Here is a 27327-nt window from a genome sequence, read left to right as displayed (position 1 = left end):
GGAGGGTTCTTCTCCAGGGGCTGTGCTGCCCGCGGGGGTCTCCTGGGAGCGGCCTTCGGGCTGCGGGGAGGGCGGAGGGCAGGGGAGGGGGACGCGGTGTGCCCGGTACCGTGGGGCACGGGGAGAGGCCGCCCGCGGGGGGGAGCCGCCCTCGGGGATCTCCTCCGGCGGGACGGGGCCGGCGGGGGGACGCAGCCCCACGCACCGGGGCTCCCCGGGGCGAACCCCCCCCCGGGCTCAGCCGTCGGGGCCCCGGCCCCGGGAGGGGGGGAGCGGTCCCGGCGGGGCTCCGCGCCCCCGCCCCCGGCTCCGCCCCGCTCCGCGCCGCCGCCGCTCGCCCCGCAGAGCCGCGCACAGCGCCCGGGGCCGCCGCCGCACCTGGCAGCCGCCCGGCACCGGCACCGGCACCGGGACCGGGGCCGCCGCCGCCGCCGGCCGGAGGGAGCGGGGAGCCCCGGCGGCATGGCGGCCCGGGGGCGGCGGGCCCCGGCTGCGCGCTGAGCCGCGGGCTGGGCGCTGCGGCAACCGGGCACCGGGCGGCGGCGAGGAGCCATGGGGGGGGCGGCGGCGGCGGCGGCGGCCAGCGGGGAGCCGGCCCTGCCCGCCCGCCGCGCCGCCCGCCTCAGGCCCCGGTGGTAACGGAGGGAGAGCGGCCGGAGCCCAGGTGAGCCCCCAGGGGGTGGAAGCGCCGTTGGTGGCCGCGGAGCTCGGGGAGCGGCGGGGCCGTGCCCGGGGCCGTGCCCGGGGCTCCCCCTTCCCGGGGCGCTGCCGTCGGGAGCAGCCGTCGGGGGCGAGCTGCGCGCCCCCCCCCCCCCCCAGCACCGCTCCGGGGGCACGGCAGGGAGGCCGCCCGCTCCCGCAGGGCGCTCAGCCCCCGCGCTGGGTGCCCGACAGCCGCCGAGCCGCCGGAGCAAGGCTCTGCCCCCCCCCCCGGCTGGGAGACCGTGCACGGCAGCCCCGTGGTGTCCCGCGGCACCGGGAGGAGCAGCCCCGGTTTGCGCCCCCGCTGCAGCCGCGGTGGCCCCGGGTGGCGGCTCTGCAGGTGGCACCCGCTTGGCCGACACCGTGGGATGAGGAACTGGGGCCGTGGGGGCTGGATGGGGCCGCGCTGCTGAGCGCCGCTCTCGCCCGGCCCCGCTGAGACGGCTTTGCCCACCCCAAGCAGGGCAGGAGGGAGCGGGGTGCAGGGCAGGAGCTGTGCCGCCGCTGCCGGGTCACCTTGGCCAGCCCCTGGGTGCCGATGCCCGCCGCGTTATTCCGGTGTCGTGGACGTGGTTATAAGGGATTGCACCCGACTGAGCTGAAAGAAGGGAGGGGAAGCGCTTGGCTCCTGGCTCGGGGCTTGTTTGTGTTTTTTTCCTCCTTTCCCGGCTCTAGAGCGATTGGGATGGGATGAGTTTTCCTCTTTGTCGGCAGCAGGACCGGCGGAGAGACGTGGCTCCCTCCAAAGGGGGCCGCAGGGCAAGAGCAATGGGGAAATATTTGCATCTTTCTCCTCTCGCATGACAAGCAGCGAGCCCTGTGCCGCCTTTCGCCTCCCCGTGCCTCAGTTTCCCCATGTCTGCAAGAGAAGGGTGGAGGAGAGAGAAGCAGGTTCTCACCAGAGGGGCTGAGATGTGGTTTGTCGTGTGTGAGAGCCTCGCTGGGCACGGGTCCGCTCTGAGGCCAAGAGCGGTTCTGGATCAGGCCCAAGGGACACCGAGTGCTAGCTGCCATCCTGCGGCAAGGAGTTCCACACTGCGCCTGAGCAGCCACCAAAACCGTGTGCTTTACATTTTTAGTCCTAAAGAAGGGCGCGGGAATAACCCCCCTCACCGTGCTGGCCGGATCTGGCAGCCCTGCTGTGCCCCGGCCATCCCCTGCCCAGGCAGCACCACTGCCTTGCGCGGAGGCGCTCCAGCATGAGAGCACGGAGAGAGTCGCTCGCAGGTCCAGGCCCTGCTTGGCACGGGTCTGCCTCTGCCCGGGATATCGGCACCGCCGGCACCGGGGCCGAGCCGCCGGGTCCCCCCGCTGCCGTGGGCGGGTGCTGCTGGCTGCCAGCAGCCGGCTCTGCCTCGCCGGGAGCTCTGCCCGCGGGCTGCCACTTCGAGATGAGCGGGCGGCTGCCTGCGAGGGGGAATTGGGATGGCTTGTGAAGGAAGGGGCTGTGGAGCAGATGCAAAACACGTCCTTTTGTACGCTGGCTGGTGAGGGAGGGCCCGCAGGGGGTGCAGCAGGAACGGGCTCAGGTTTGGTCCCCGTCTCCCTCTTGCTAGAGATGAGGCTGGGGAGGGGAGAGGTGCCCCCCTCAAAATTAGCCTGGACGAGGGCACGGTGGCCTTAAGCTTCCCAAGGCAGGAGGGAGGCTTTATGCCTGCAGTGAGCAGCAGTGTGCTCGAACTGAAGCCTAAAAGCATCAGGTCCAGCCTAGCACGGGAGAAATCCCAGAGCAGAAAGCAGCCTAGAGGCATGGCACCGTCTGCACACACGTTTCCAGCGTGTTGCTTCATCCCCTGTGATGCTGCCAGCCGACCTGCGTGCTGGGGAGGGGCGAGCTGGGCTGTGGGACTCGCTCACGGGTCTGCAGAGACCGGATCCTGCCTCACACCCCAGCCCCGTGGTACTTGGAGGATGCTTTTGCCGTGTGCTCAGCGCCTGCTCGCCGGCACCGAAGGACAAAGCCTCGAGTCCCCAGCTCTGCCTCGTGCTCGCAGAGCGCCGCCACCGCCGGTCCTTCCCCGCGCCCGCTGCAATCGGCAGCAAAGCTCTCCTGGTTCGGACCTGTGAGTTAAGTGTTGTTCGCCAGGGCAGCTCCAACCCACAGGCGCCGCGTTTCTGTGGTGAACAAGCATTTTTGTCAGAACAAAGTAGGTTGCTGCCTTGCAGAGCCTCCAGCCTGCGTGGAGCAGGGCGCGGGGCCCTGGGGCGCAGCAGCTGGCGATGGGGACGGGGCAGGGGGAGCGGGACCGAAGAGGGGTGCTGGGACACCCCAGGAGGAGCTCGTGCGGGTGGTGTCTCGGAGCCTGCAGCAGGAGGAGGGCAGGTGAGCTGCAGGATTGGTGCCCAGCGAGGCTGGGAACACTTCTGAGCTGCTCGCTGTTCTCTGTCTCTCTTTTAAATTAATCAGGAGCCGGCCTCAGCAGCCAGTCAATAGCGAGATTTATCTCTTAAATAGCATTATTGATTGCTCGGGAAGCCTGGTTTTGTATTGATAGATATGTACACGTGCAGACAAGCCCCGTGCCAGGTCCTGGTGGTGAAAGGCACGGAGCGGACCGCGCGACACTGCTCGTCACAGGTGGGGTCGTGCGTGTGCCCACCTGATGGGGACGCAGCTCCCTGCCGGAGAGCACAGTGGGTTCCCCAGGGGTCTCGGGGTACAAACCCTTCCGCATCCATCCACTGCCTTGCCCAGTCTTGAGCTTTTTCCCTGCTCTTCCCAGTCTGTGGGGTTGTGGTGCTGATGATGCTGCCAGCAGGCATTGCCTACGTCGGGTGCTGTCTCCCTCCCTAGCGAAGGGGTCTTCCCACAACTCGCACAGTGTCCTAAAAGGTCACTGACCCTGCAGGGGTCTTTGTGTGGGGACGCTGGGGTAGATGTGCAAAGCTAAGCCTGTGCTGGAGCATCGCCCGGAGGGGCCAGTTCAAGGAGGATAAGCGAGGTGGGGTGCACCTGACCCCCAGAGGGGGTTCGGTTCGCGCTGCTCCTGGGACCCTCGGCTGGGGCTGCGAGCCGACACGTGCGGGAAGCGCCGTGGGACCTGGCTGGGCTCCGAGCAGGTGGAGCTGTGGGAGTATAGCAGGGAGACAGCTCGCTGCCAGTCTGCTGGTGGGAAGGGCAAAGTGCGCCGGTGCTCCTGAGCCTCCAGGTAACGGGAACCGGGCTGAGGAGGGCTCCCACAGGCTGCGGGGGCTTCACCGGCGGCATCTCCCTGGGCTTCAGCGTGCGTCTTGTCCCTGGGAGGTGGCAGAGTGCTTGCAGCCGTGGAGCGGTGGCACTGTCTCCGGGTCCCATTGCCTGGCTGCCTGCACCGGGTGCCGTCGCTGTGCCATGGGAGAAGGGGCAGGAGCAGGGGGTGTCGAGCCGGCCCCCAGCTGGGCTTGGTGTTGGGAGGGACTGGGCGCGGGTAGTCCCAGCGTGGAGGGGTGGTTTGGGTGCTTCTGGCCCCGCATGCATCCCTACGGACCCACCTGAGAGCCCCGCTTCACTGGTTCAGCAGCCGGGGCGGGTCTGGGACCTCGGCATCTCCTGCTCCTGGCGGTGTGGCTGCAGTACCCAGGGGAGGTGCTGGTAGGAGCGGGGCCAGGGCCGTCTCGTGGCCCAAGCTGTTGTCCTTTTAGCTCTGGGCAGTGCCACAAGGCTCGCCCCAAAGCAGCACCGTGTGCTCGGGCAGCGCCGCTGTCCTCCAGGGTCGTGGAGCACAGCCAAGGTGCAGTGCTGCTCGTGAGACGAATCGCAAAAGCTCTTTCCAGTTTTGCTGTAGCAAACTTCACGCTGTGGCCGTTTTGCCTTGGTGCTGCAGAGCCTGCTGCCGAGCCCTGCCCGCAGCGAGCCTGGCTCCCCTCAGCACGTGCGCGCTGACAGCACAGGGCTCCTGGCCCCAAACCTCGCGCCCAGCCTCGCGGAGTGCTGCCCGATGGCTGGGAGCAGCGGCTGGGACGAGCATCAGCTGAGCTGTCACAGGGGATCTGTAGGGTCGGATCACCAAAGGCTCGGGTCTAGGAAAACCTGCGTGTGCTTGTCACTGTTTCGTTAATCGCCATCCCTGGGAAGTTCTCGGGTGCTGCCATGCCTGTGTGCGTGTGTGTATTTACATCTATATGCGTAGCACCATAGCATCTCGGTAATGCTCGGGCCCCTTCAGCGTTTTTCCAGACAATGTCTGCCCGCAGCGAGCGCCCAGTCCGCCTGATCTCAGCAAGCCAATCTATGCAGGGATCTTGGGAAAGAACAGTTGGGGTTTTATGAAGCTGGCATAATTTACAGCTAAAATAGCACACCAGAAATATGTCCAATCCAATCTCCTTTGTAATCTTGTTTTCATTTAAGCCTCCGGGCTGATGGAGGGGGGGAGTAAGGGAAGCAAACCGCAAAGGGAGTTTATTACCCCTGTCAGGGAGATTTGCGTGGTGCTCCGTACGCAGTGACCTCAGTTTGCAGGGGTTGCAGCTGGCTGGGGGGCTCCTGGCCCCGAGGGGCTTCTCCTGCCCGGGCTGGGGCTGCAGCCCCTGCTGCGGGGGTCTCGAGGCGTGCGCCGTGGAGCAGCTCCAGCGCCTGTTCCCGCAGCTGGGCAGGCAGAGCTATTGCAATGTCTCGGCGAGCACTGCGCTCGTGATGTCCTGGCCAGCTCACCGTGAAAAGGAATGAAATTATCTCGCTGCTGCTGCCTTTGCGGGTTGCGTTTCTCTTTAGTTTTCAAACCACAGATTGTCCCAGATCTCCTGCCAATAGCAGGGAGCTAACTGATAATGCAGCTGCTATTAATAAAGCGGTGTTGTTACATATTCATATCAATCAGACTTCTAATTCCACAATATTAAAAAAAAAAAAAAAAAAAGGCAGTGTTTCACAGGGGCGATGGAGGAAGGTGTGAGGCAGGCTGGTGTTTGACGTGCATCTCAGTGTTGGCAGAACCCGCTCTGCTCACATTTCTGCCCTGTGGCACTCCTGCCCTGAGCACTCTGCGTGCTGCTCTGACACCTTTTGCATCCCAGCATCTGGGAAGCGTTATCTTTGCTTTGTTTTGCCAGAAGCAGCCGAGATGAGCCCAGTTCTCCGTCGGCGCGGCCCTGGCAGGCTGCGGGCAGAGCTTCGCCCCGGCCCTGGAGGCTGAGCTCCTCTGGGAGGCCGAGGTCCTGCAACACGATGGGCAGGGACGCAGGGGCGGGATGGAGAGCCCTTCCTTCGTCCTGTGTGCCTGTCTGTGGCCACGCTGGTGGCGCTGAACCCAAGGGCCGGGTACCACACGCAGCTGCGGGATCCCCGGAGCGCCGGCACCGCTGGGAAGTGGGAGCGGTGCAAGACGGGGGAGCTCCCGATCCGTGCGGGTGTGTTGGTGGGAACGGCTCCGTGCTTTCTCCATTTTAGATAGAAAGTTTCGCATATTATGTAAATTAAAAAGCAAAGCATAGAAAATCCTACGGTATAAATCTGGGATGTATATATGCTTGTGCAGCCATTAGCAAGGGAAGTACACCAAAGAATCCTGGCCAACGGATATATATACTTCCATTGCCGTTCCTGCAATAAACTATGTTTTTGTCATTGCTACAGTATTTTAAAAAAATGTACTATCTTCAAAACTGTAGCAGCGTTTTATGGTAAGCTGTAAATTGGAAGAGATACCTAATTATTCATAGGGTATTACGGAGGTGTCGGTAAATGACTTCAGCATTAAGGCTGCCCTGAGACTTGCGTGTGCAGCAAAACCCTCTCTCCTAATGAATTTGGTTTCCAGATTTGGTCAAATATCCTGCAAGGCCAAAAAGATTTCACTCGAGTGCAGCTCCGGCACCTCCCCCTTCCCCTGTAGCCAGGTGTGCTTTGAAACACAGCCTCAGGACCTCGGGTTCTCCGAGTCCCAGGGTACAGGAGCCGCTCGGGGTGCGACGGAGCCATCCCACAGCTGCCCCCACCAGGAGAGGCGCGCAGTCGCTCAGCCAGGTTCCTGGGGCGCGCTGGCTGCCAGCCCTCTGACAGAGGGCTGCCGTCGCTGCAGCGAGCAGTTTCCAAGCAACTCGGCGGCTGCCGGTCTAAAAGGACTCTTGGTAAAGGCACGTTAATATTAAGTGGAGTTATTAAATGGAACAGCGCTAAGAAGGATGCGGGAAGGGCAGCTGGTGTGGCGGAGCTGATATCCTCCTGCCGTCGCTCGTGCTGTAAGGACGAGCCTCCCTCGTCCCAGGGACAAACAGGGGGCCCGGGACCAGCTAGGTGGGCTGGCAGCAAGAAATCCCCCAATGCCTCCGGAGGGCCGTGGCGGTGCCTGGAAGGCCTGAGTTGTATGGTGGTCGGGGCCGGGCTGGCTGTAGCCATGGTGGTACGAGCCCAGGTTAGGGCTGCGGGGCGGCCGGGCACCTCCAGCAAGCCAGCAGCAGGGCACAGCGTGCCTGATTCGGGGAAAGGCAGAGAGAAGAGAGTTGGAGGTGGTAGAGAAAGGTCCTCCGGGACAACTACAGGGAACAGAAGCTGTACCAGGAGCAGATGGGATTGCGGGTGCCACAGGGGGCCTGTAAGTGCTCGTGCTCTTTGCTGTGTTTATGCCTAGCTGGAGGCATCTTGCTTTTTTCACCTTGTCCATGAGTTTAACTTTCTGTCTCGCCTGAGTTCGTGTGAGCTCAGGACAGGGCGGGAGGGATGAGGAAGAGGTTGTTCTTTGCTGATCTGAAGGAAATCCATTGCAAGTGTTATTGTAAGCAAGCGCTGGCCTTGCAGGAGTGCCTGGGGGCTAAACAAGGCTCCCAGGGGAGGGTTGCTGGGCCTCACCTGAGCACCCTGTGCTGTGCAGGCAGGGCTGAGAGCCGCCTATCCCCAGCACCAGCCCGCCTGGGAGGTGGGGAGAAGCATTTTTATTCTGGAAATACTCTCAGGGCACTTCAAAGCCAGGGACGGATTTGTGGAGGCAGCCGCTGTCACAGTCCAAGCGAGCAAAGCCCTGCTTCTCGGGCAGGCTTTCACCCTCCCGTTTTCTGCAGCAGAGCTCCGGCTCGGAGAAGGCTCAGCTTGATTTTCAGCTCTGCCTGATGATGTTTGTGCCGCTCGTAGCGGGGCTGTGCTGGGAAGGTGCTGGCCGAGGGGAGGTGGCAGGGGCAGGGAGTGAAGGCAGGGCCGTGCTTTCCTGTGGGGCCAGGCCGCCTCCTGGGCCGCTGGCACCGTGTGCCAGGACACCTGCGCTATCAAAACCAGCCAGCTGCTCGCTGCTTGCTGCGGTTCGGCACCTTCTAGAGTGGGTGGGAACGCAGGTTGTGCAAAATCCACGAAGCGTTCGTGATCTCTGTCGGGAAGGGGCTGCCGGTGCTGCGTGCCGAGGCGTTTGCTCGGGGAGGCTGCTCCTGCCTGCGCCTGCTGCAGGAGGTGAGGCCGGGCCGCCCGGCAGCGCCCGCGCTGCCATCGTAAATCTGCCCGGCATCGGCGCGTGCAGCAGCAGCCTGGGGGTGATGTGAGGAGCGTTCCCGCTGACTTACGGCTTCTCGGCTCGATGGGGGTAGGAAACGGCGGCGAGCGGCTGGCTCTGCCGGCATGTGCCACGTCGCGAGCTGCCCTCCCTCCCCATGCAGCGTCAGCGGGACTCGGGCAGGGGCTCCCGGCAGGCAGGGCCAGCAGCGGTGTGCCGGGAGCAGGCTGGTGTCGGGGCTCCAGCCAGGCAGCAAGGCTGAGCCATCGTGGAGGTGAGTGAGGCTGGAAAAACGCAGAGCAGAGCAGCATGGCCGGGGGGTCCCGCAGCCCACCTGACCGCTGGCTGCTGCTGTCCCAGCTGGTCTGGAGAAGGCCGTGAAGTTGTTCCCCAGCTCCTCGGTCTTTTATCCCTTAACAACTCCTCTCCCCGCGAAGCTGACCCCAGCGTCTCCATCTCCTCGTGTTGTGTCAGACACCCACCAGCCCGGGAATGATGTGTGTGAGCAGGAAGCAGCGTGGTGTAGGGCTCCGAGCCCTTCATCACAGAGCAGTGCTTTAACCTCTTCTCCTCCTCTGCACATCTCCTGGGCGAGTGTCTGTGCCTCAGTTTCCTCAGCCTTCAAGCAGGAGCAATGCTCGCTTCCCTGAAGGAAAATTGGGAGGAAAATTAAAAGCCAAGCACCATCTCCTCTCCCTGTTGTCCTGCCGGGTGCGTTGGGGTGTCCTCGTACAGCCCGTCTGCCCGAGGAGGGCCCGTCTCCCATCTCAGCCCTTTGAAGAGACGTCACACAGCTCTTGGCTAAACAAATTTTCGTTTGCTGTGGCTTTTTTTTTTTTTTTTTCCTGCTCAGCATTCAGGGAGCATCGTTGTGGTAACCAAGGTATTTGCATAATCTGTGTTTTGTGGTAATTGCTCCCTTTCTGAAGAGGTGCTAATCATCCCATGGGTTTGGGGGGGCTTTTTCTATCTTTAGGACCGTTTTAGAAAGTGAGGGTGATGCCTCCCATGGGGCAAGGTGCCTTGAGGCAGCCTTTAGCCCTCTGCCTCTGCTCAACATTTCCACCTTGGGCAGAGGGCACAGGCTTCTGCACCGCCTGCGAGCACCTGAACCGAGTCCCTCCCTCACCCGTGCCTCAGTTTCCCCAGGCTCGCCAGCAGGTTGCCCCAGCACAGTGGTGGCCACGCTGTGTGCCTGTGTGCCACCGGCAGCGTGACTCAGCCCCGAGGCAGCTCCCACACGGCCGTGTTTCCAGGAGAACGGCAGCGTCCCCGCGGGTCCTGGGGGTACATGGGGCTACCCAGCCCGGGGCTTGGCTGGCCATGGCTGCAGAGCTGAGGGGCAGTCAGCCCTGGCGAGCTGCCTCTCGGGTTTGCTGCCCATTAGGCATGGGGATGTGGAGCTTGTTCTGGCCCTGAATTATTTCTGCTGCTTGCTCCCATGAAGCCCACACGTGCTGCCAGCAGGTCCTGCGATGCCTGTGTGAAGGGGACAGGCAGCAGGGCAGAGGCTAGCCTGGCCATGGTGCAGAGGTTAAACTGTCCCCGTGCTTTGTGACCACAAGGGAAAACAGCACGTCCTGGCTGCTGAGCAGGGGCTGCAGCCTCTGGAGCCCTGCCGCACCCCTGTACCCCCCCAGCAGCAGTCTGGCCCGCTGCCCTGTGCTGGCATCGCTCACAAAATGCCTTTTCCTTGCAAACTCAGCCCCTGTTCATTACGGGCTCTCACCTCCAGCCTCACTCTGTGCTACCATCACCAGAGAGCAGAGGCTGCATCTGTCTCGGCACTGGTCGTCTCCCCGGCAGTATTAAGTCTCAGTTTATCTGTATAAAATCTCATGTCATTTATCTTCCTAAATCCCGGCAGGTAATTCTGTAATCGTGGTCCCTCCTGTGGTGCTGGCCTCTCCTCCCTACCCGATATCCTCTTCAGATTTAATCCCCCTGGAGTTTACATTGTTTTTTGCGATCCCTAAGGGATGATGCTGCTAAATCCCGATCCCGGTGCTGAGCTCCCTGGGAAGCACTTAATTCCCTTCCCATTAGCAGGACGCACTGCTAATGGACCCTGCAGCTCCTCTCCTGCCGCTCTGCTCCTGCTCCCTGCAGAAGTGCTCTGGTTGCATGGGTGCCGAGGCACTTTGAGGACAAGGGGTTTGGTCCTTGGTTTTGTGTTTTGTTTTGTTTTGTTTTTCCTTTTTTTTTTTTTTTGCGTTTTGTTGTGTTTTTGGTGTGTGATGGAAATCATGTGCTGTGCACGGAGCTGTTCAGTCTGCTCCCGGTGTAACCAAACTGATGAGACAAACGTTCCCAAGAAGCCCTGAGGGGCCTGGCTGTGCCTGGGCTGGGGACACGGAGAGGAGACCTTGCCCAGCATCCCCACCCTGCTGGCTGCGGTCGTAGGCTTGGGGTCTGGGCAGGCAGGGAGGCAGGAAGACCTGGCAGTGGCAGGGCAGAAGCCGGGTGCTTTGGTGTCGTCTCCGGGGCCAGGCTTGTCGGAGGAGGATGCCGGCGTTTGCCTTGTCTCTGCTCTTTAGGGGATGATGTCTTTATGGCAGTGCCTTCCCCTCCTACCTGTTCACGCAGGATGAGGTCCCGGTTTGATACCCTCTGATAAGGCTGATTCTAATAACTCGGCTGTGTTTACCTGCCCCCAGCAATATTCTTGCAAATGAGGTGTCAGCAGGGATGCTGGCGAACGTGAGTTGCTGTGTGTGGATTTTTACAAAACCAACAAAGCGGTGCCGGGGCTTGTGATTTGCGGGCATTGTGCCGGCATCCAGCCGGAGCCCCGGTGGCGTGCGAGGAAGGTCTGTCTCGGAGCCTGCTGGGGACGACAGCGTCTCATCGCTTGCTCCTTCACCTGGTGCGTGTTTACAGAGGATGCTGGTGGAAAGGCCTCGAATGGCTCATGTGCTGCTGCCGGCCCTTCTGCTAGGGAAAAGGCAGCCTGTTAGCTGAGCTTCAGCGCAGGCTGCTTCCCAAGGAGGCACTTGTGTAACACCGTGGGCTTGGTGTCTCTCCATCCGTGCGTGGTTGGGTTGTGCAGCCCTGTCTGTGACTGCGAGGGATCTAATCCAGTCAGGGCTCTGATCTCCCAGGCATTTTTCATGGTGGTCTTTGGCAGGCTGGCTGCCTAACCCTGCCGCCCTGCTCGTGCATCAGCTTCTGCTGCTGGAGTCACCGGCAGAGTCAGGAGGGCCTGGGAGCACCTCCTGTGCGTCCCCTGAATTTGCGGCACGTGGCGTGCCCCCGTGGGCTGGCAGGGAGCCGTGAAAGAAAGGCTGCTTCGTATGGATTTAGCATGTTTATTCCCTTCTCGTGAGGGTTTGGCCGCCGCTTTGGTCATCGCTGAACCCCCAGCCTGGCCAGGCAGGCGTACGTGAGGATGGGTCCCCAGTGAGCTCGAGTGGTTCTGAGCTGGCCCACCAGCATTTGTGTGTTCTCCATCACCCCAGGCCAAGCCCTCCTGAAGCTGTCCCACCTGGTTTGCATCCTCCCAGCATTGTACCGTGAGCTTTGAGCCCGTGCCTGGGGGACGCTGTGACCGCAGAGCCCCATGGCAGAGGGGTGCCACCTCTCCTCCTGCTCCTCTCCTTCCCTGGCCGCCAGCCCGAGAGCCCCTCAGCCTCCCGGAGGGATGCAGACCCTGTCCTTGGGCTGTGACAGGATTCACAGCCCCCAGCTCCCCGTGACAATGCGCTACTGACAGCCAGGAGGCATTAAGGACCAACTGGCTCGTCTGCCGAGACCGCTGGATTTTTGTTGTTGTTTTGATTCCCTTTTTTTAAAGGCTAGCAGGAGGATTTTAATCTGGGCAGCGAAGTAAGAATCGAGAGAGGCTCTGCACACATCCTGCTGTGCCCACAGCTCCTCTCGTGGAGCTGGCAGGGGCCGGTGCCTCCGTGGGTCCGAAGCTCTGGGGGGTGATTTTGATGCTCTCGGCCAGACTGGGAGCACTGGGACTGGGGAGAGGCGTGCCTGGCCTCGCGGGGCTGCGGCTGTCCCCGTGCCGTCCCCAGCCCAGCTGGTGCCCACGCAGCCAGCGATGCTTAACCCCGCTCTCACAGCTGCCCTGAGCCCGTCCCTGCCCCAGAGAGCTGATGTGAGCAGGCGGGCAGCGGGGCGGCGAGCTCCCGAGGCCACGCTTCCTCTCTGGCTCCCGTGTACGACTCAGGACACACAAAGTCACCTGACAGGATTTTGCGAGCGGGCGTGAATTGTCATTCCCCAAAAGTGCCAAGGTGACGGCTGAGAGGGCCACGGGCAGTGGCTCTGCTCGCAGATGAGGAGCGAGGCGAGGCTCTGATGCTCCCAGGGTGCTAACACGGGTGCTGCGAATGGGCGCTGTGCTTGGGGAGCTGCCGGGCCGTGCCGTGCCGTGCCGGGCTGTGCCGCCGCTCCTCCAAGGCGCTGCCACGGCAGCCGCCAGCTGCGTGCAGCAAAGCGGGTTTGCTTCAGTGGCCCTGGGTGAAATCCCGTTAGCGGTGCTGTAAGCAGAGCCGCGTACCTCACACTGCAGGGCTCGGGGCGCGAACAGGCAGCAGACGGCGCGATGGGGCCGGGGCCTTCCCAGGGGACTCGGCTGGGACAGGGCAGCCTCGCGGAGCAGGCTGCAGCGCGCGGTGCAGGGACGTGTTGCAGCTAATGCTGTGTGACAGCTCGACGGGTCCTCCCGGGACGGCCGGGGCTGCCATGCCAGCTTCAGAGCTGTCAGTCCTTGGCTCCCGCACCACGGCGTTTATCGTAAGCAGGCGGCGCGGGGAACTCGCTCCCGGGAGCAGGAAGGGCTCTGGATCCGTGGGCGCGCTCCCAGGGAGGTGCTCAGCCCCGTGTCGGTGTTCTCGAGAGGGCTGGAGCCGGCCGGGGGACGGGACAGAACCTGAGCCGGGATGTGAGCGGTGTCCTGTGCAGCCCCCCAGACGGGGGGGCGCGAGGGGCCGCTGATGCTTTGGGCCCCACGCCTCCTGCTGCTCTGCCCAGCCGGGCGCTGCTTTCCTCCTGCAGCGAGGCTCCCGCTGCTCAAACCCCACCAGCACTGGATAGACACGGACCAGCAGCACGGACGGTAAGCGGCGGTACCGGGGCAGGGAGCTGGAACGAGACGGGCTCTGACAGCCGCTTCCACGAGGGTTACGAGGCGAGCGAGGTGTCAGCACGCACGGCTCCAGCCCCCCCTTTTTGCTCTCTGCTTTTCGGCACAGGCATGTCTCAGCTCTCCGTGCCCTGGGGTGGGCTCTGGGGGTGGGCAGCGGGGCGGCAGGCGTTGCCTGCTCCTTGTGGGCTGGTGGCCGAGCACGGGGACGTGGGGAGGGGAAGCAGCACGTGTGCGCAGGCTGAGTCATGCTGAGGACTGTGCCTGTTGTTACGAGTCCAGATATGATGCGCGCTTGGCAGAAATCAGCTCATCATCTGCCTCTCCCCACCTGGCTGTCCATCCGTCCCAGCTCCTCTGCGCAGCGTCTGAAGGGAAAAAGAAAAAAAAAAAAAAAAAAATCTCCGCCTGGAAGATTTGGGTTGCTCCTCTGGGCTGTGAGGTCAGGGAAGCAAAAGCTGGCGCTTGGTATGCGGAGCACGGAGCTGGCGGCAGGGGCTTAGGGCTGCAGCTGCGAGGGGCCGCAGCACCGCGGCACCCTGGCAGGGGTCTGCACCCGCGGGGAGAAATGATGCCAGCGGGGTTGGGAGAGCATCGTGGGGCGAGCAGGGGGGGCTGCTCTCCGATCTCCCTGTGCCGGATAGGATGCAGGGGGGGACGGGGGCACCTCGCCGCTCCCCCCGCTCGCTGAGCTGCATGTCCTCGGCTGCTCTGTGCCTAGGTGATTTTAGCTTTGATTCAGCTTAGAAATTGCCTTGGCTGAAACTCTGTCTCTATTGTTTGCAGTCTGCAGGAGCATCATTGAACGCGTCAAAAAGATAAATTGGAGAGAAGGAGAGGGAAAAAAACTGAGGCGAGCGGTGCGGTTGGAGGGGAGAGCGGCGCGGGCTGGGCTCTCCCAGGGCGGCTGGTGCTTCGGGCACCCTCTCCCTCCACCCAGGCTCTCCAGGGTGCTCCGGGTGCCTCTGTCCTGCCCGTTCAAGGAGGATTCAGGCACCCCTGATGCTGTCCCTGGAAGGATTGGGCCCAAGGGCTGAGGTTTGGGGGTTATCCATCCACGTTGGGCTATCGGTCCGTGACTGTCCCAGGGCATGAGCATCCCTCGGGGCACCGTAGGAAACTGCTCCTGGTGCCAGCGCTGGGGACGCAGCTTTGAATGGCTGGGGTGGTTGGGTGTTGTAACGTGGTCGCTGCTGGTAATGCCATCGGCCTCCTCCAGAACGCCTCCACCAGGAACATCCCTGCCCCAGGGAGCTCGTTAGCTGCAGGACGTGGATTTGGGTTCAGTCCCACCGAGGCCCTGGGGGAAAGTGCTTGCACCGCGCCGCCGGAGGTCGGAGAGGCAGTTGTTGCCGCTGCTGGGGATGCTGGGGCAAATTAATCGCCTATTAAACAAAATGTCAGCCAGAAATGGGTGAAAACTGGCATTGCTTTTACGGCTTGCACTTTACAAAATGAATACGCTTGTGCACGGTTGATTTGCATATTCAAAACAGACTGCCTGGGAGGGCTCTCCTTTTGAACTGGGTGATACCAAAGGCTAAACTGTGTAAATTCAGTTATCCAAACACTCCTCTAAATGACTGGAATGATCTAATTACATAATCCATTGCCACAGGAGATGGTTTTTCAGAGCTTGAGCCTCTTTGTTTCTGGAGACGACGTCACCTCGCGCGGGAGGAACGCCGATGAGGAATTGCCCTCGCCCGCCGGCGCAGCCGAGGTGGTTGGGGTGCGTGCAGGGAGCCCGTGCCCCCGTCCCCGTCGCCTTTCACACCTGAAATCGGGGAGACTGATCGGTGTGAAAACTTCACGAGGCAGATATCACCCGTGTCAGATTAAATAAGGCTGGTTTCAGATAGGAACTGATTTGCATGGGCTGATCAGGCTAATTACTACAGTGTCTGCAGGACCTCGGAAAGTCGTCGGGTTCCCGTGCAGGAGGAAGGCAGCGACCTGCCGCTGCGGAGCTGGGTGCGCGAGCAGCCGCGGGCATTGCGGTGCCTTCAGCAGGAGCCACGTCTCCACCTGCTCCCGAGCTCCGGGCAGAGAAGGAGCCATGCAATGGCACGGGCAGAGCTGAGACACCCCCGGAGGCCGCGTTTTGGCTCTTTCTGGTCACCCGGTCGGGGACGCGTGCTCCTGGGCGGTCAGGAGGCTGCCCAGTTGTGGAAGCGGGGCCGCGTTTCCCATCCCCTGCGCTTGCCTCCGGGTCTCCCCGGCTGGCGTCGGAGCAGCCGTGCTGTCTGGTGGGGAGCAGACTTCGCTGGGAAAGGGTGTTACGCAGCCGTGGGCGTGCGTGTCCCACGGGGGACGGCGCCTGCATCCCACGGGCACCGCAGGCACGTGTCCCACGTGCAGGCTGTGCGCGTGCGCGTCCCTCGGGGACCCCGGCTGCCTGCATCCCGCCGGGGGACCGCATGTGCGTGCATCCCTCGGGGACCCCGGGCACGTGTGCCACCGCGGGAGCAGCGCCGTGTCCCCGTGCCTGCGCCGTTCCCCCCCAGGCGAGCGCCTTCAGGTGACTGGTGGGCGAGGAGGCGTGCAGCTGGGGAGCCGTGCGTGTCTCCTGTCGACAAACAGAGAGACGCCGTCTCCCGAGGCTGTCGGTTCGGCGCAACGTTTGTACACACGTGTGGAAAACAGAGTGCGCGTGGGCGGGCGGGCCTCTAAATATAGACCTGGCTACCTGGGATGCTCGCACGCCTGCTCTGAGGACGGCTTCAGTGCAGGTTGTAAAGAGATTATAACCGAGTATACATTAAGCCTCTCTGCTAGAAACGCCAGCAGCCCCAGGCGGAAAACATCACACTCAAAGCTCCTTCTCGTCCCTTTTTTTATTTTTCTCTTTTCAGTGATGTTGCCTTTATCTGGTATCAGCTCAAGAGCTTTACTGAGCCTCAGAGCACCAAAAGGGCTCCCGGAGGGGCAAGATGGGACAGGGGACCTTACGATGCTGTTTGTCACCTCCCAAAGCTAGCGTTGGTCAAGGCTGGTGACAGCCACCTTCGTGGCTGTGGCAGGAGCTCGGAGCTGCACCAGGAAAAGCCAGCCCGGCAGCCCTGCTCCAGGACGGGACATGCGGGTGGTGGTCCCCGCTTGTTCCTACACAGGGGAACAGGGGTTGGCTCCACCGAGAGCGGATTCTCCTTTCGAGGGACGGTGGTGACACAGGCGGCGAGGTGGCCATAGCTCAGGGGCTTCTGCGTTCAGCCCTGGGTGGCTGGCCCGTGCTGGGTGAGCTCTGGGGTCCGACCCGTGCTGACACCAAGACACGATGTGCTGCCTCCTTCTCCCCCTGGGACCATCACGCTGAGATCTCGGCTGGGGACGCTGCTCGCTCTGCGGTCCTGCAGCCCTTCCTCCCCGCTCTGCGCCACGCCGCATGGAAATAGCGGCCCCCAAAACCCCTGGCAAGCCATCAACCGAGCAAATTGCTCTCTGTAAATCCCGAGTGAAAGTCCTGGGATTCGGGAGGGCCCAAAGGAAAGCGTTTGATTGGATTTTTCAAGCTGCTTTCTGCTGTGCCAGGAGAGACAGGCTGACAGCCTCCCTGAATCTTCCCGGCTGCCATTTGGGAGCGGGTTCAGACAGATTGCGCCCTCTCGATAATGGGATATAAGCGATCTATAACTCTCCTCCCTTTATTTAACTCCCCTCCGGACTTCATACGCAGTAATAAATTCCTCCTCTTGCAAATCCTTCTCCAGGCCAGCTCCTCCGCAGGTCTCTCTCCACGTCCGGCAGGCGTGGGGGGAGCGAAGGACCTGGAAATGAGCACAATGGGGGGGAAACAGGCGCGGAGTTGAAACGTCCTCGTGGTGCCACGTGCGGGGCAGGCTGCCTCGGGGCAGGCCGCCTCGCTCCGGGCTGCAGGCAGGGTGTTTGTTTCCAGCAATGCCAGAAAGCACAGCTAATACAACATGAAGGTCGCCCAGGTTAAAATCGGTGGCGTTGGGAGACGGAGGAGCCGAGAGGCTCAATCAGCAGCGTTAACTGAGTGGCACCGAGCGGCCAGGCGCCGGGTGGAATATATTGCACCCAAAGCACACGTCACACAGCCCGAGCGTCAAGGGAGTAAGGGAGAAAAGTGCTGCGAATTTTGCTTCATTGCTCCTTATCTCTGATTAATCCTCTGATGTGTTCGTCTCGTTTTGGCCTGGTGTTGCCTGTTTACTGTGTTCCTACAGCCCTCGCAGAGATAAAGATGCCTCCCAGCCTGGAGCGCCTTTACCAGCCCTGGCTGGGCGAGGGGTGGTCCTGCCGCTGACGGTGGTGGAGGAGAGGAACGAGCACTGTGCTCGTGGTCACCGTGGTGGGCAACAGCAGGGAAGGGGCTGGAAACCAGCTTCTCCCTTCTGTCTGTGGAAGGGAAAGAAACTTACCCTGCCAAGCTTGCCCCACGTTGCTCCTTCGAGTGTTTCAGGCACCCGCAGAGTTGCGCGCAGCTGTGGCTTGCAGCAGGCAGGGTCCGTGGGTCCGATGGAGAGCTGCCGGCCTCCATCACTTGGAGATGGGCCGCTGGCGGCGCTGCTTGTGACACTGGGGCCGTTTCCCTTCTCTGCAGACGCTGCTGCCTGAGCCGCTAAGAGAGGGGCCGCCTCGGAGCCTCCCACCGCCCGCTGCAGCCCCCGGAGCAGGCGCCGAGTGCTGTGCACCGCCACCAGCTTGTAAGTGGATGAGACATCTGGACAGGGACGTGGGGGGAAAGGGAGAAGGAAAAGCAGCGAGGTGACGCGTGGGGCAGTCCCTTGGGCACCCAGCCTGCAGGTGGGAGTCTGGAAACTGGGACAGCAATGGGGACAGCGAGGGCAGAGCCTCTGCCCACGCCTGGCAGGGAGAAGAGGAGCGCTGCCTTCATCCCTGGGGCCATCGCGGCATCTCTCCCCCAGCTGGGGTCATCCCTGCCCCGGGTCTGCTCAGCAGGGTTTTGTTGGCAGCCTCGTGGCAGCAGCTCGCCTGCCTTCTGATGGTGTTTCTGAAGGATTTTGCTTTGATCCTCTTCTCGGCAAGGCGCTTCTGTACGTCTGCAGCTGGGGAGAACAAAATTCCTTAAATGGCCAAAAATCGCAGGGAAAATTGGGAGAGAAAAAGCTGGGAGCCCCCAGGTAAAACCAATTTGCATTTATACGAAAATGATGTCTGCAGCAGCGTGGAAACCCACACGGATGAGGCAGCCCGCTGCCTACGGGAGGCATTCAGACAGGTTGCACGGGATGCCGGCTTGTCCCCGTGCACGGGGCTGTCACGGGGGGATCTTCGTCACCTGAAATGCGTCTCCTTCGCCCCTGCAGGGATCGGACGCCCCGCGGTGCCGCTGGCCAGTGCCTGCCCTGGAGCCCAGCCACCCGGTGAGGGCGCTGGGACACGTGCCCGTGGGGTCGTACCCCTGCCACGCTCACACGCGCCCCGGGGAGCCCCCCGCAGTGGCCGGACACGCGCAGGTGGGTGCACGCCTCGCGGGCAAGCTCGGGAGGGGGCTCATCCGTGTCGGGCTCATCCCGGTGGAAATTCCCCCAGGTTTTGGCAAGAGACAGCGCCTCAACTCCAGAGGCAGATGTTGAGCCTCTGGCTTTAGTAGCTGGAAATTGCTTTCACACCCACTTGAATTTACAGCCTCCCCAGCATCCCGTGGCAGCGCGCTCCAGGCATTAATTGGCTGCCGGGTGGCTCCTTCCTTCTGCATGTTTTATACCCTATTGTGCCGATGCCTTCCCATTCTCATATGGTCCTGGCTCCCTTCCCCTGGGTCAGCCTTGTTTTGCAGAATGCCTCCTCTTCCTTCTCCCTGATCTCCTTTCCCAGCCCTCGTCTTACGTGAGGAAAATGCCGCCTGGGAGCGTTTGCCTTTGCAGGGTGCCGTGGGGGCTGCACTCCGGATTTTCAGTGATGCTTCCGTACGCGTCTCAAAGGACTTCACGGGGCTTGTTTTGGTACAGCCTCTTCCTGCACAGAAGCTGTTTTTTCTGTTGACCTGTGCCTCTCTGGAGGTTGGGTGCAGCCATCTCCGTCAGTCGTGCTCACGCTGTGTTTTCTGTTAATTACCAGCATTCCTCTGGGAACGGCTTCTCTCCCTTCCCAGGCAGCAGCAGGCAAAACCTCGCTCCGAGGGGGGCCGAACCCCTCTCCGTCCCTCTCCGCCACCCCTGGTGCTGGGATTCCCACCTGGCAAGCCTGCCCCCGGCCCTGATGCCACGGAAAGAGCCGCAGGCCGAGCAGCAGAGAGCTGTGCCTGCTGCCTCCGTATTTACAGCTGCGTTTGGCCGCCTCGCCGGCTCCTCCCGCAGCTCCGGGGGACGCTGCTCGCCGTCTGCCCCTTCCCGTCTGAAAGCCCCGGGCGTTTCGGCCCTCGGGCAGCCACCATCTGGCACCTGGGAATAATGAAGTCCTGGGCCGTGTGGCAGGGCCACACGCGGTTCCCCAGGCTGTGTCCGTGCAGGACGTCAGACGTGACGGCCTGGGTCGTCCTGCCTTCTCTAGCTGTCCCTTCAGCCTCGGCCAAGCTGGCATCCCACGCTCCGGCCCTGCCCGCCGGAGCCGGCCACTAACTGCTGCTGCCACAGCCAGGACAGCTGCCGCCGGGCCTGCGAAGGCGCAGCGTGTGTCTGAGCAGCTCTGGAAGCACAGCATCTGTTTGCCCTTGCAAACGCGCTCTGCGTCATTGGGACCACACAAGCAGCATCTTCCATCATGACCAGGCGCGGCCATGCCAGGCCGGCGGAGCTGTCACGCACCCCGGTGCTCCTGCCCGCTCTGCTCCTGTCCCCGCTGCTGGTCCCGGGCCCCAGGAGCCCCGCAGGCTTCCTCTGGGCTGGAGACCAGCACACAGGGCCGGAGCTGCCATACGCTGCCCATAAAACAGCTCCTGGCCTGCTCCCCGGCGTTCCCTGCCTCTGCCACACGTGCGCGGGATCCCACATGCCTCGCGAGCCGCTCGCCAACTGCAGCCCGGCAGATGGAGGAGCCGGGCAGAGCTCTGCAGCGGGAGGGACAGGGATCCAAAGGCTCTGTTTGTTCTCGGCTGTTTGCGGCAGCAGAGGAAGCGGGAGGAGAGCTGGCACCCAGTCCTGGAGCTCCGTCTGCACGCGGTGCACCCACCCAGCCCGCCGGCAAGAGGCTCGGGCACGGGAGGGAACTGCTCCTCCTGCTCTGGGCCTGGGCCTGGAGCCTGCCCAACACCTCGGTGTTTGTTCTATGTAACCTCCCCTGAGAATACTTGAACCGAGGCAGTGTGAACATCTAGCTGTATGCCCCCAGCCTGTTTTAAGGGTTTTGTCGTTGTTTTTCTTTTCCTCGGCGGTGTTGAGTAGGACCTGTTTCAAACGAAGCCCTTCTTGAGCCACGGAAAGTGTTTCTGTATGGTGCCATCCTGTGTGAAGGCAGCCGGGTGTAGATGCAGCCCCTTGCTCCCAGTTTGGGCCTGGCACTGGTTTGTTCTGGTGGCTTTTCCTGCCGGTAAAGGTGGTCAGTCAGCACTAAAAGCAGAGGCAGAAATCCGGTCCTTAGAGGGAGCCGAGATTTATTGCAGTAGGAAATTAAAAATGCACACGTTGCCTTTTGGAGTAAGCCTTGCTCTGCCCGTACCCGTGTGGGGGAAACGATGGCTCTGCACCCTGCTGGTGTGCTGTGCCCTGGCATCCTGGGGCGGCAGCAGGGACACGGGCAAGAACAGCCAAGCCGGAGTTACGGAGCATTAGGGGGAGAGCTGCCGCTGCTGCTCGAGGGCTTGCTCGCCAGCACGTGGCTGGGGGCTGAGTGAGTGCCGTGCCCCAGGGCTGGTGCAGGAGAGCTGCCGTGGGAAGGATGCTCACAGCCTCAGCCCCAGAGGGGCATGTCGTACCTGCTGGCGAGCACATTACTGCTTCGCCAGGAGTGGATAAGTCATGCCTACGAGGACGCTGGTCCTCTTTTATTTAATTTCCTGGTAATGCTTCTGCAGCATCAAAGTCTTATCAGGAGAGGAGCAGCTTAAGAGCCTGGTAAAGGAGTTTTATTGTCAGTATGCAGCGCTTTATTCCCCTCTTCCCTTTAACATTGGACAGCAGACCTGGTTATGGCTGAAACGAGGTGCGCCTTTCTGCTTTTCTCCTTTTAAGATGCAAAGGTTTCCCTGCTAACCTCTTGCAGATGGTAATTCAGCTGCGTGAGCGGCTGCTGGTCCTCCAGGAGCCACGGGCTCGGTGGGGCTGATGCTGGCACTGCAGCTGTGGGGCTATTTGCAGCTCCTACGGGCGCTGCAGAGTTCCCATTTCGCAGACAGGGCGCGTGCTGCGGGACAGATCTGAGGCCCTAACAGCTTCAATGGGACGGTTGTGGCTCCAGGGCTTGTCAGTGACTTTGCAACCCCCTGCCTCAGTTTCCCCAGAGCAATGGTGTTGAGCATCCGAGTGTTTCCAGCCTGCAGTTGTTGTACCATCGTCCTCACTCTTGCACGCTGCTGGGGCTCGTCAGGTGTGAGCGGCTGGGGGCTGCGGCTGCTGGGGGCAGCCTGGGGGTGGCACGGGGGGGAGGTTTGCTCGGTGGCTGTGCTGTCAGTTGCAGCCAGCTCCCTCTCTGCAAACAGCAGGCGTTCTCCCTGGCCGTGCCAGGCGTGCCAGAGATGCGACGTTACGTTCAGTCGCCTTTTCAGCAGCAGACAATGTCCTTGGATAATGTCCATTTAAGAAAATTGTTTGAATTGTGCAGGTTTTTTTTTTTTTTGCTGTTTTTTTAAATGCTCGTGGGAGCAGCAGAGCAGATAATGAGGCAGCGCAGAGCCAGCGGCAGGGGAGCTGGCACCGAGGGCACTCCCTGCGGCTGCGTCCTGCGGGAGATGGAGCCCCCCGTGCCCGCGGGTGCTGCACCCCGCTGGGACCTCCTGTGGGTGTGCTGTGCCCCCCCGGGAAATGCCCGCTCCCTTCCACCCCTCAGAGGTTCCTTCCCTGGGATGAAGCCAGACCCGGCTCCCTTAAAGCCTCTTGGGACCGGTGGCCCCTGGAGCATGGGCTGGTGCTGAGCTGCCAGGGGCTTCAGCCCCTCTCGTCCCACAGTTGTTCCTCGCCGCCCTGCGCCAGGTGCCCGCAGTGGGAGGGGGGCAACGGGAATGCAGACAGATTGGACTAGATGGGTGATGCGTCAAACCCTAAACTGATAAGAGACAGAACAATTGATGTGTTGCCAAAAAGGCTGGGAGGGATCTTTTTTAAGCAGGCTAAATAGTCTGGACAGGAACAAGCAATGAGCAGCACAGAAACAACGGCATGTTCATCGCTTTGTTTGTCTGGCGGTGGCCGTGCGCGCTGCCATCTGCCCCGGCTGCGCTCCGCAGCTGTCCCCACCTCGCTGGCCTTGCTCCCTGCTAACCGGCTGGCAGCCCGGCCCTGCTGGCCCCAGCACCGCAGCTGGCATCGCTGCGGGATGCCCCGGGCAGGTTCAGCATCACCTCGCGCCGGGCTGGCTCTCCCCACCTGCAGGAGGCCCCTGGGCGGCTGCTGGGGACTCGTCACGTTGAGCAGCGGCAGCTCGGTCTGTGCTAATCCTGATTTTTTTAGGCTAGATTTGATTCCACCTGTGCCAAGGATGCCAAGGGTCTGCATGGGAAGAGTCAAGAGTAGGGACAGAGCGAGTCGCGGGGACAGGGATGGGGCGGCGAGATGCTGGGACAGGAAGATTTACCCTTGAGGTGCCGCCCGCCAGGCTGCCATCAGCGGGCTGTCCTCTGGGTCCTGGGGGATTTGGGGCAGGGGGGGGGACAGCTGCCTTTGCAGCGGGGGTGATGCGTTACATCCCACCCCCCTCGCTGTGCGGCGCAGCCATGTGATGCCGGAGGAGCGCGGCGATGATATGGAATGTGGGCAGCTGCCTGCGGACACGCTCCGACAGGTGACGGTCCTGCGCCACCCCCGCTACGGATTCGGCTTCGTGGCCGGCAGCGAGAGGCCCGTGGTGGTGCGCTCGGTGGCAGCAGGTAAGGTGCACGGGGGGGGTCCCGGGGCATTACCTCGTGGCTCCAGGAACGCCTTCCCCCATGGCAGCCCCTCCCTGGCCTCCTGTCCCCGTCTGTCCCCTCCGGTGGGCCCATGGGGTCCCCTCTGTGGCCACGTATGTGGGTAAATGCTTTGGGGGTGGTTGGGACCTTAATTCCTGGCTGGGAATGTCACCACCACCCCCGGCCAGCCCAGCGCTGACCCTCTGTCCTGGCAGGTGGCCCCTCTGAGGACAAACTCCTGCCAGGAGACCAGATTTTGGCCATCAATGATGAGGATGTGAGTGAAGCCCCCAGAGAGAGGTTCATCGAGCTCGTCAGGTGAGGGCAGCAACCTGTCCATCGTCCGCCCCAGGAGGGGTGCGGGACTGTGCCGGCTGAGCGCTCACGAGGCCGTGTGTTGAGCAAACCTGTCCTCCTTCCCCTCTCCTTTCTGTCGTAGGAAGGCCAAAGACTTCATCATCCTCACGGTCCTGCACACCCACCAGGTGAGAGCAGGCAACGGGCGCCACGGGCAGCCCCCGGGGAGCCGATCAGGGGAGATGGGATGGGGATTAGCAGCCCTTTGGGAGACCAAGGTGGGGTTTTGGGGGCCCCAGGAGACCGCTGGCTCAGCTGAGGTGTCAGACCGGCTTCCCACCACCCCACTGCTCTTCTGAGCTCTTGGCTCTCAGAGCCGCCACGAGTGCATGCATCTCCCTGTCCTCACTGCTCATGAAACCACCTACTCGTGGGGCAGAGGGAGGGAGAATATCCCTTCTATAATAATCCTGATAATTCTTGATAATAATCAAGAATGCTTGTGGGGGCCATCAGGCATGCCTGCTGAAGTGACCCAGCATGCCGGCTGGGAGTCCCTGGCGAGATGGGGCTGCCAGGCTCCAGGTTTATGGCACGACTGGCACCAGCACCGTGTTGTGATGGTGTTTGCTCCCCAGGCGTTCTCCTTTCTCCGTGCCGGGCTTTCCCCGCGCTGCATTACCAGTGTAGGTGATTTACCCAGCGCTCTCTTTCCAGTCCCCCAAATCCGCTTTCATCAGCGCAGCCAAGAAGGCGAAGCTGAGGTCCAACCCGGCGAAGGTCCGCTTTTCAGAGCAGGTGACGGTCGGCGAGACAGACCCAGTGAGTCCTGCCTGCTGCCCTCCCATGGCACCCGATGTGTCCCCGTGGCAAAAGGCTTCAAAGGAGCGCCCGTGAGAGGGGTGGGCTGGCCGGGGCATGTCTGCGGGAAGCTGCTGTGCTGCAGTGATGTTCCAGCTCAGTGGCATCATTTGTTAATTGCAGGAGGGTTTTATTAAGCAGCACTAGTACAAAAAAAAAAAAAAAGACACTCAAAGCGCTTCTAGCAAATTCTATTTTTAAGCAAAATCAATTAGGTAATTATCTGATCGAAGCGCTGCTCACTAAATAAAATCAGCTGTCACCCCACTGCCTGCCCAGGGCTCGTGCAAGGCTGAAGGGGGCTAAACTTGGGCTGGGGACCAGGAAAGAGGCGGTCAGCTCTGAGCCCCCCCAGCAGCTCCCCTCTGCCGGGCAGGCTCCAGACACCCCGCTGGGATGCGCCTGACCAAGTGGGATGCTCGCTGCTGGCGGCTGGGCAGGTGACTCCATCAGGCAGCCCTGAATCATTCAGGCTCCGTGCTTCTAAATGCTCCACGGAGAGGCTGGGTTTTCGAGGGAAATGTGCCTCTGAGCGCACGAATGCAGGGAAGCGAGGGATGCTGTCACCACTCCATCAGACAGCCGTTCTCTCTGCCTCCTCCCCTCCATCCCCACCCTCCCGCTTCCCCTGCAGGACATGCTGAAGAAGGAAGCTCTCCTCCTCATCCCCAACGTGCTGAAGGTTTTCCTGGAGAACGGGCAGATCAAGTCCTTCACGTTTGATGGCCGAACCACTGTGAAGGTGGGCCCCCCCGCTCCTCCCCTCCCCGGCACCGCAGCGGTGCTCCCTTCTCCGTTTTTTCTCTGTCTCTTGCTTCCTTGTACAAGCACCTGCAAACTGCCATGACATAACGGTGAGCCCCTTGGCATCCCTGGGTGATGTGTGCTGCAGCCAGCACCTCCTGGGTGCCAACTATGGGGCCGCATCCTGCACCGGCCTGGCCCTGGGTGCTGGGACGAGGCAGCTCTCGGTCGCGTGCCGGCCCCCCATGCCCCAGAAAGGAGGCAGCCGCTGCCCCGCACCCAAGCCCATCTGTGGCGTTTGCAGGACGTGATGGTGACGTTGCAGGACCGCCTGTCCCTGCGGCACATCGAGCACTTCGCCCTGGTCCTGGAGTACTCGAGCCCGGAGCAGAGCCACCGCTTCCTGCTGCTCCAGGACAAGCAGCCGCTGGCCCACGTAAGCCCCCGTGTGCCGGCGCGCGGGCAGGCTCCCGCCCCGAAAGCAGGAGTGCGGGGCTCGTCCCGTGGGCTCACCAACCCCATCTGCTCCGGCCCCAGGTCGTGCAGCGGACGCACTACCACGGCATGAGGTGCCTCTTCCGCGTCAGCTTCTTCCCCAAAGACCCCGTGGAGCTGCTGCGCCGGGACCCCGCGGCCTTCGAGTACCTCTACATCCAGGTAGGGACGGGACGTCCTCCCAGCGCCCGCTCCATCCCCATGAGGAGGGTGCCGGCTGCCCACGGGTCCCTGAGGACACCTCTCTTCTACCCCGCAGAGCCGCAACGACGTGATCAGAGAGCGCTTCGGCGTGGACCCCAGGCCGGAGATGCTGCTGGGGCTGGCTGCCCTCCACATCTACATCACCGTGGCGGCCACGCGGCCCAGCCAGAAGGTGTCCCTCAAGAACGTGGAGTGAGTCCCGATCCCTGGCCCCGCCAGGCCCACTCACAGCAGCCTCCCTGGGGTTGGGGAGGTGTGTGCTGGGAGCCCAGGAGCATCCCCAGGGGAAGCCGGGCTGATTTCCCACCTGGCGTCCCAGGCAAGGAGAAGCACTGTGGCTGTGTGACACCAGCGCACCACGGAGCCCTGTGGCCCTGGCTCAGCCCTGCTGCGACTCCTCCGGAGCCTTAAATCCATACGAAGCGCAGGGTGGCCTTGTCGAGAGGGAGGGAAGGAGACAGCACATGGTGTCGGGGGGGAAACCTCAAAAAAGAGTTTGGGGGATTTGCCCACATGGCGGCGAGGCCTTCTCACCGCCGTGCACCCCATCCCCATGGGGACCCACGCCAGGGCTGTCACTGCTGCGGCGGTGACACCGAGCTGCAGCTCTGGCTCCCTCTCACGGCAAGAGGATGCTCTCCAGCAGCAGCCCTGCCTGCTGGCCCTCTCTGCCCTCCTGTCCCCATGCTCGTCCCCCAGGCCCCAGGCAGGGCTCCCCAGCAGCGGTGCCCAGCACTCGGGGTGCCCCAGTTGAGGCCGCTCCCTCCCGCAGGAAGGAGTGGGGCCTGGAGCCCTTCCTGCCCCCCTCGCTGCTGCAGCTCGTCAAGGAGAAGAGCCTCCGCAAATCCCTCTCGCAGCAGCTCAAAGCCCACCAGAACCAGCCCGGCGGCACCAAGGTGAGCCCACCAGCCCGCCCTGCCCCACCTCGGTGCCGGTGGGGTGACATCGCGGATGTCACGCCGGTGGTGATGGCCCGTGCCATGTCTTTGGTCAGGTCTCCGCTGCCCAGGCCAAGCTGCAGTACCTGAGGATCCTGAACGAGCTGCCCACCTTCGCCGGGGTCCTCTTCAGCACCGTGGGCCTGGTACGGTAGCTCGGGTGGGGAGGTGTTTGGCTCCGGTCCTGAGCGTGTGGCCGGGGGGAGAGCTGGGGGAGATGCGTCCGTGGCTCCTGCAGGGGTGTCCGCTCTGTGTGCACTCCCCCGATCTGTTCTGTCCTCCCGGGCCCTGTCTGGAATGCGAGCCCCTCCAGAAAAGCCTTCAGACCTGCTGACAGCAGGTTGGATCTGCAGGGCCAGGGCTCTGCTCCTTTCTTGGCGGCCTTTTGGGCGACGAAGTGATCTGCTCGGTGAAGCTGCGGTAGTGCCAGGCATGTGCTCACATCCCCCAGGCTCCCCATCCACACCATCCAGCTGGGACACTCTTCACAGCGCTCTGCTCTCCTCCTCCCGCTCCGGGGAGGCTGGCCGCATCCTGCCGTCCCTCTCAGAGGAGGGTGACCCTCGGCAAAGGCCACCCATCCCCTGCTTGTCCATGCAGGGAGTAGCTCAGCTGGCCTTGCCATCTCCG

General features: G+C 62.3%; 1 protein-coding gene across 10 annotated transcripts in view; it reads left to right on the top strand.

Annotated features, from left to right (window-relative positions):
• Positions 1 to 561: 561 nt before the first annotated feature.
• The window catches only part of FRMPD3 (FERM and PDZ domain containing 3), a 45903-nt gene continuing 19137 nt past the window's right edge, over positions 562 to 27327 (top strand). Inside the window, exons 1-13 of one of the 10 annotated variants that reach the window (XM_040572565.1) lie at positions 562 to 664; positions 17759 to 17861; positions 18486 to 18635; positions 22983 to 23137; positions 23374 to 23476; positions 23598 to 23643; positions 24173 to 24253; positions 24951 to 25058; positions 25365 to 25496; positions 25598 to 25717; positions 25815 to 25951; positions 26532 to 26655; positions 26754 to 26843. In XM_040572565.1, coding sequence (XP_040428499.1) covers positions 22990 to 23137; positions 23374 to 23476; positions 23598 to 23643; positions 24173 to 24253; positions 24951 to 25058; positions 25365 to 25496; positions 25598 to 25717; positions 25815 to 25951; positions 26532 to 26655; positions 26754 to 26843 — 1089 coding nt within the window. In that variant the 5' untranslated portion in view covers positions 562 to 664; positions 17759 to 17861; positions 18486 to 18635; positions 22983 to 22989. Of the gene's footprint in view, positions 665 to 13054; positions 13165 to 16839; positions 17862 to 18485; positions 18636 to 22982; positions 23138 to 23346; positions 23477 to 23597; positions 23644 to 24172; positions 24278 to 24950; positions 25059 to 25364; positions 25497 to 25597; positions 25718 to 25814; positions 25952 to 26531; positions 26656 to 26753; positions 26844 to 26935; position 27327 lie in introns of those variants that run through there. The other 9 variants (XM_040572564.1, XM_040572560.1, XM_040572561.1 and 6 more) reach the window with 9 other exon arrangements.

Source organism: Cygnus olor, chromosome 13 (genome assembly GCF_009769625.2).
Source record: "Cygnus olor isolate bCygOlo1 chromosome 13, bCygOlo1.pri.v2, whole genome shotgun sequence".
NCBI lineage: Eukaryota > Metazoa > Chordata > Aves > Anseriformes > Anatidae > Cygnus > Cygnus olor.
This window is presented reverse-complemented; position numbering and strand designations above follow the sequence as displayed.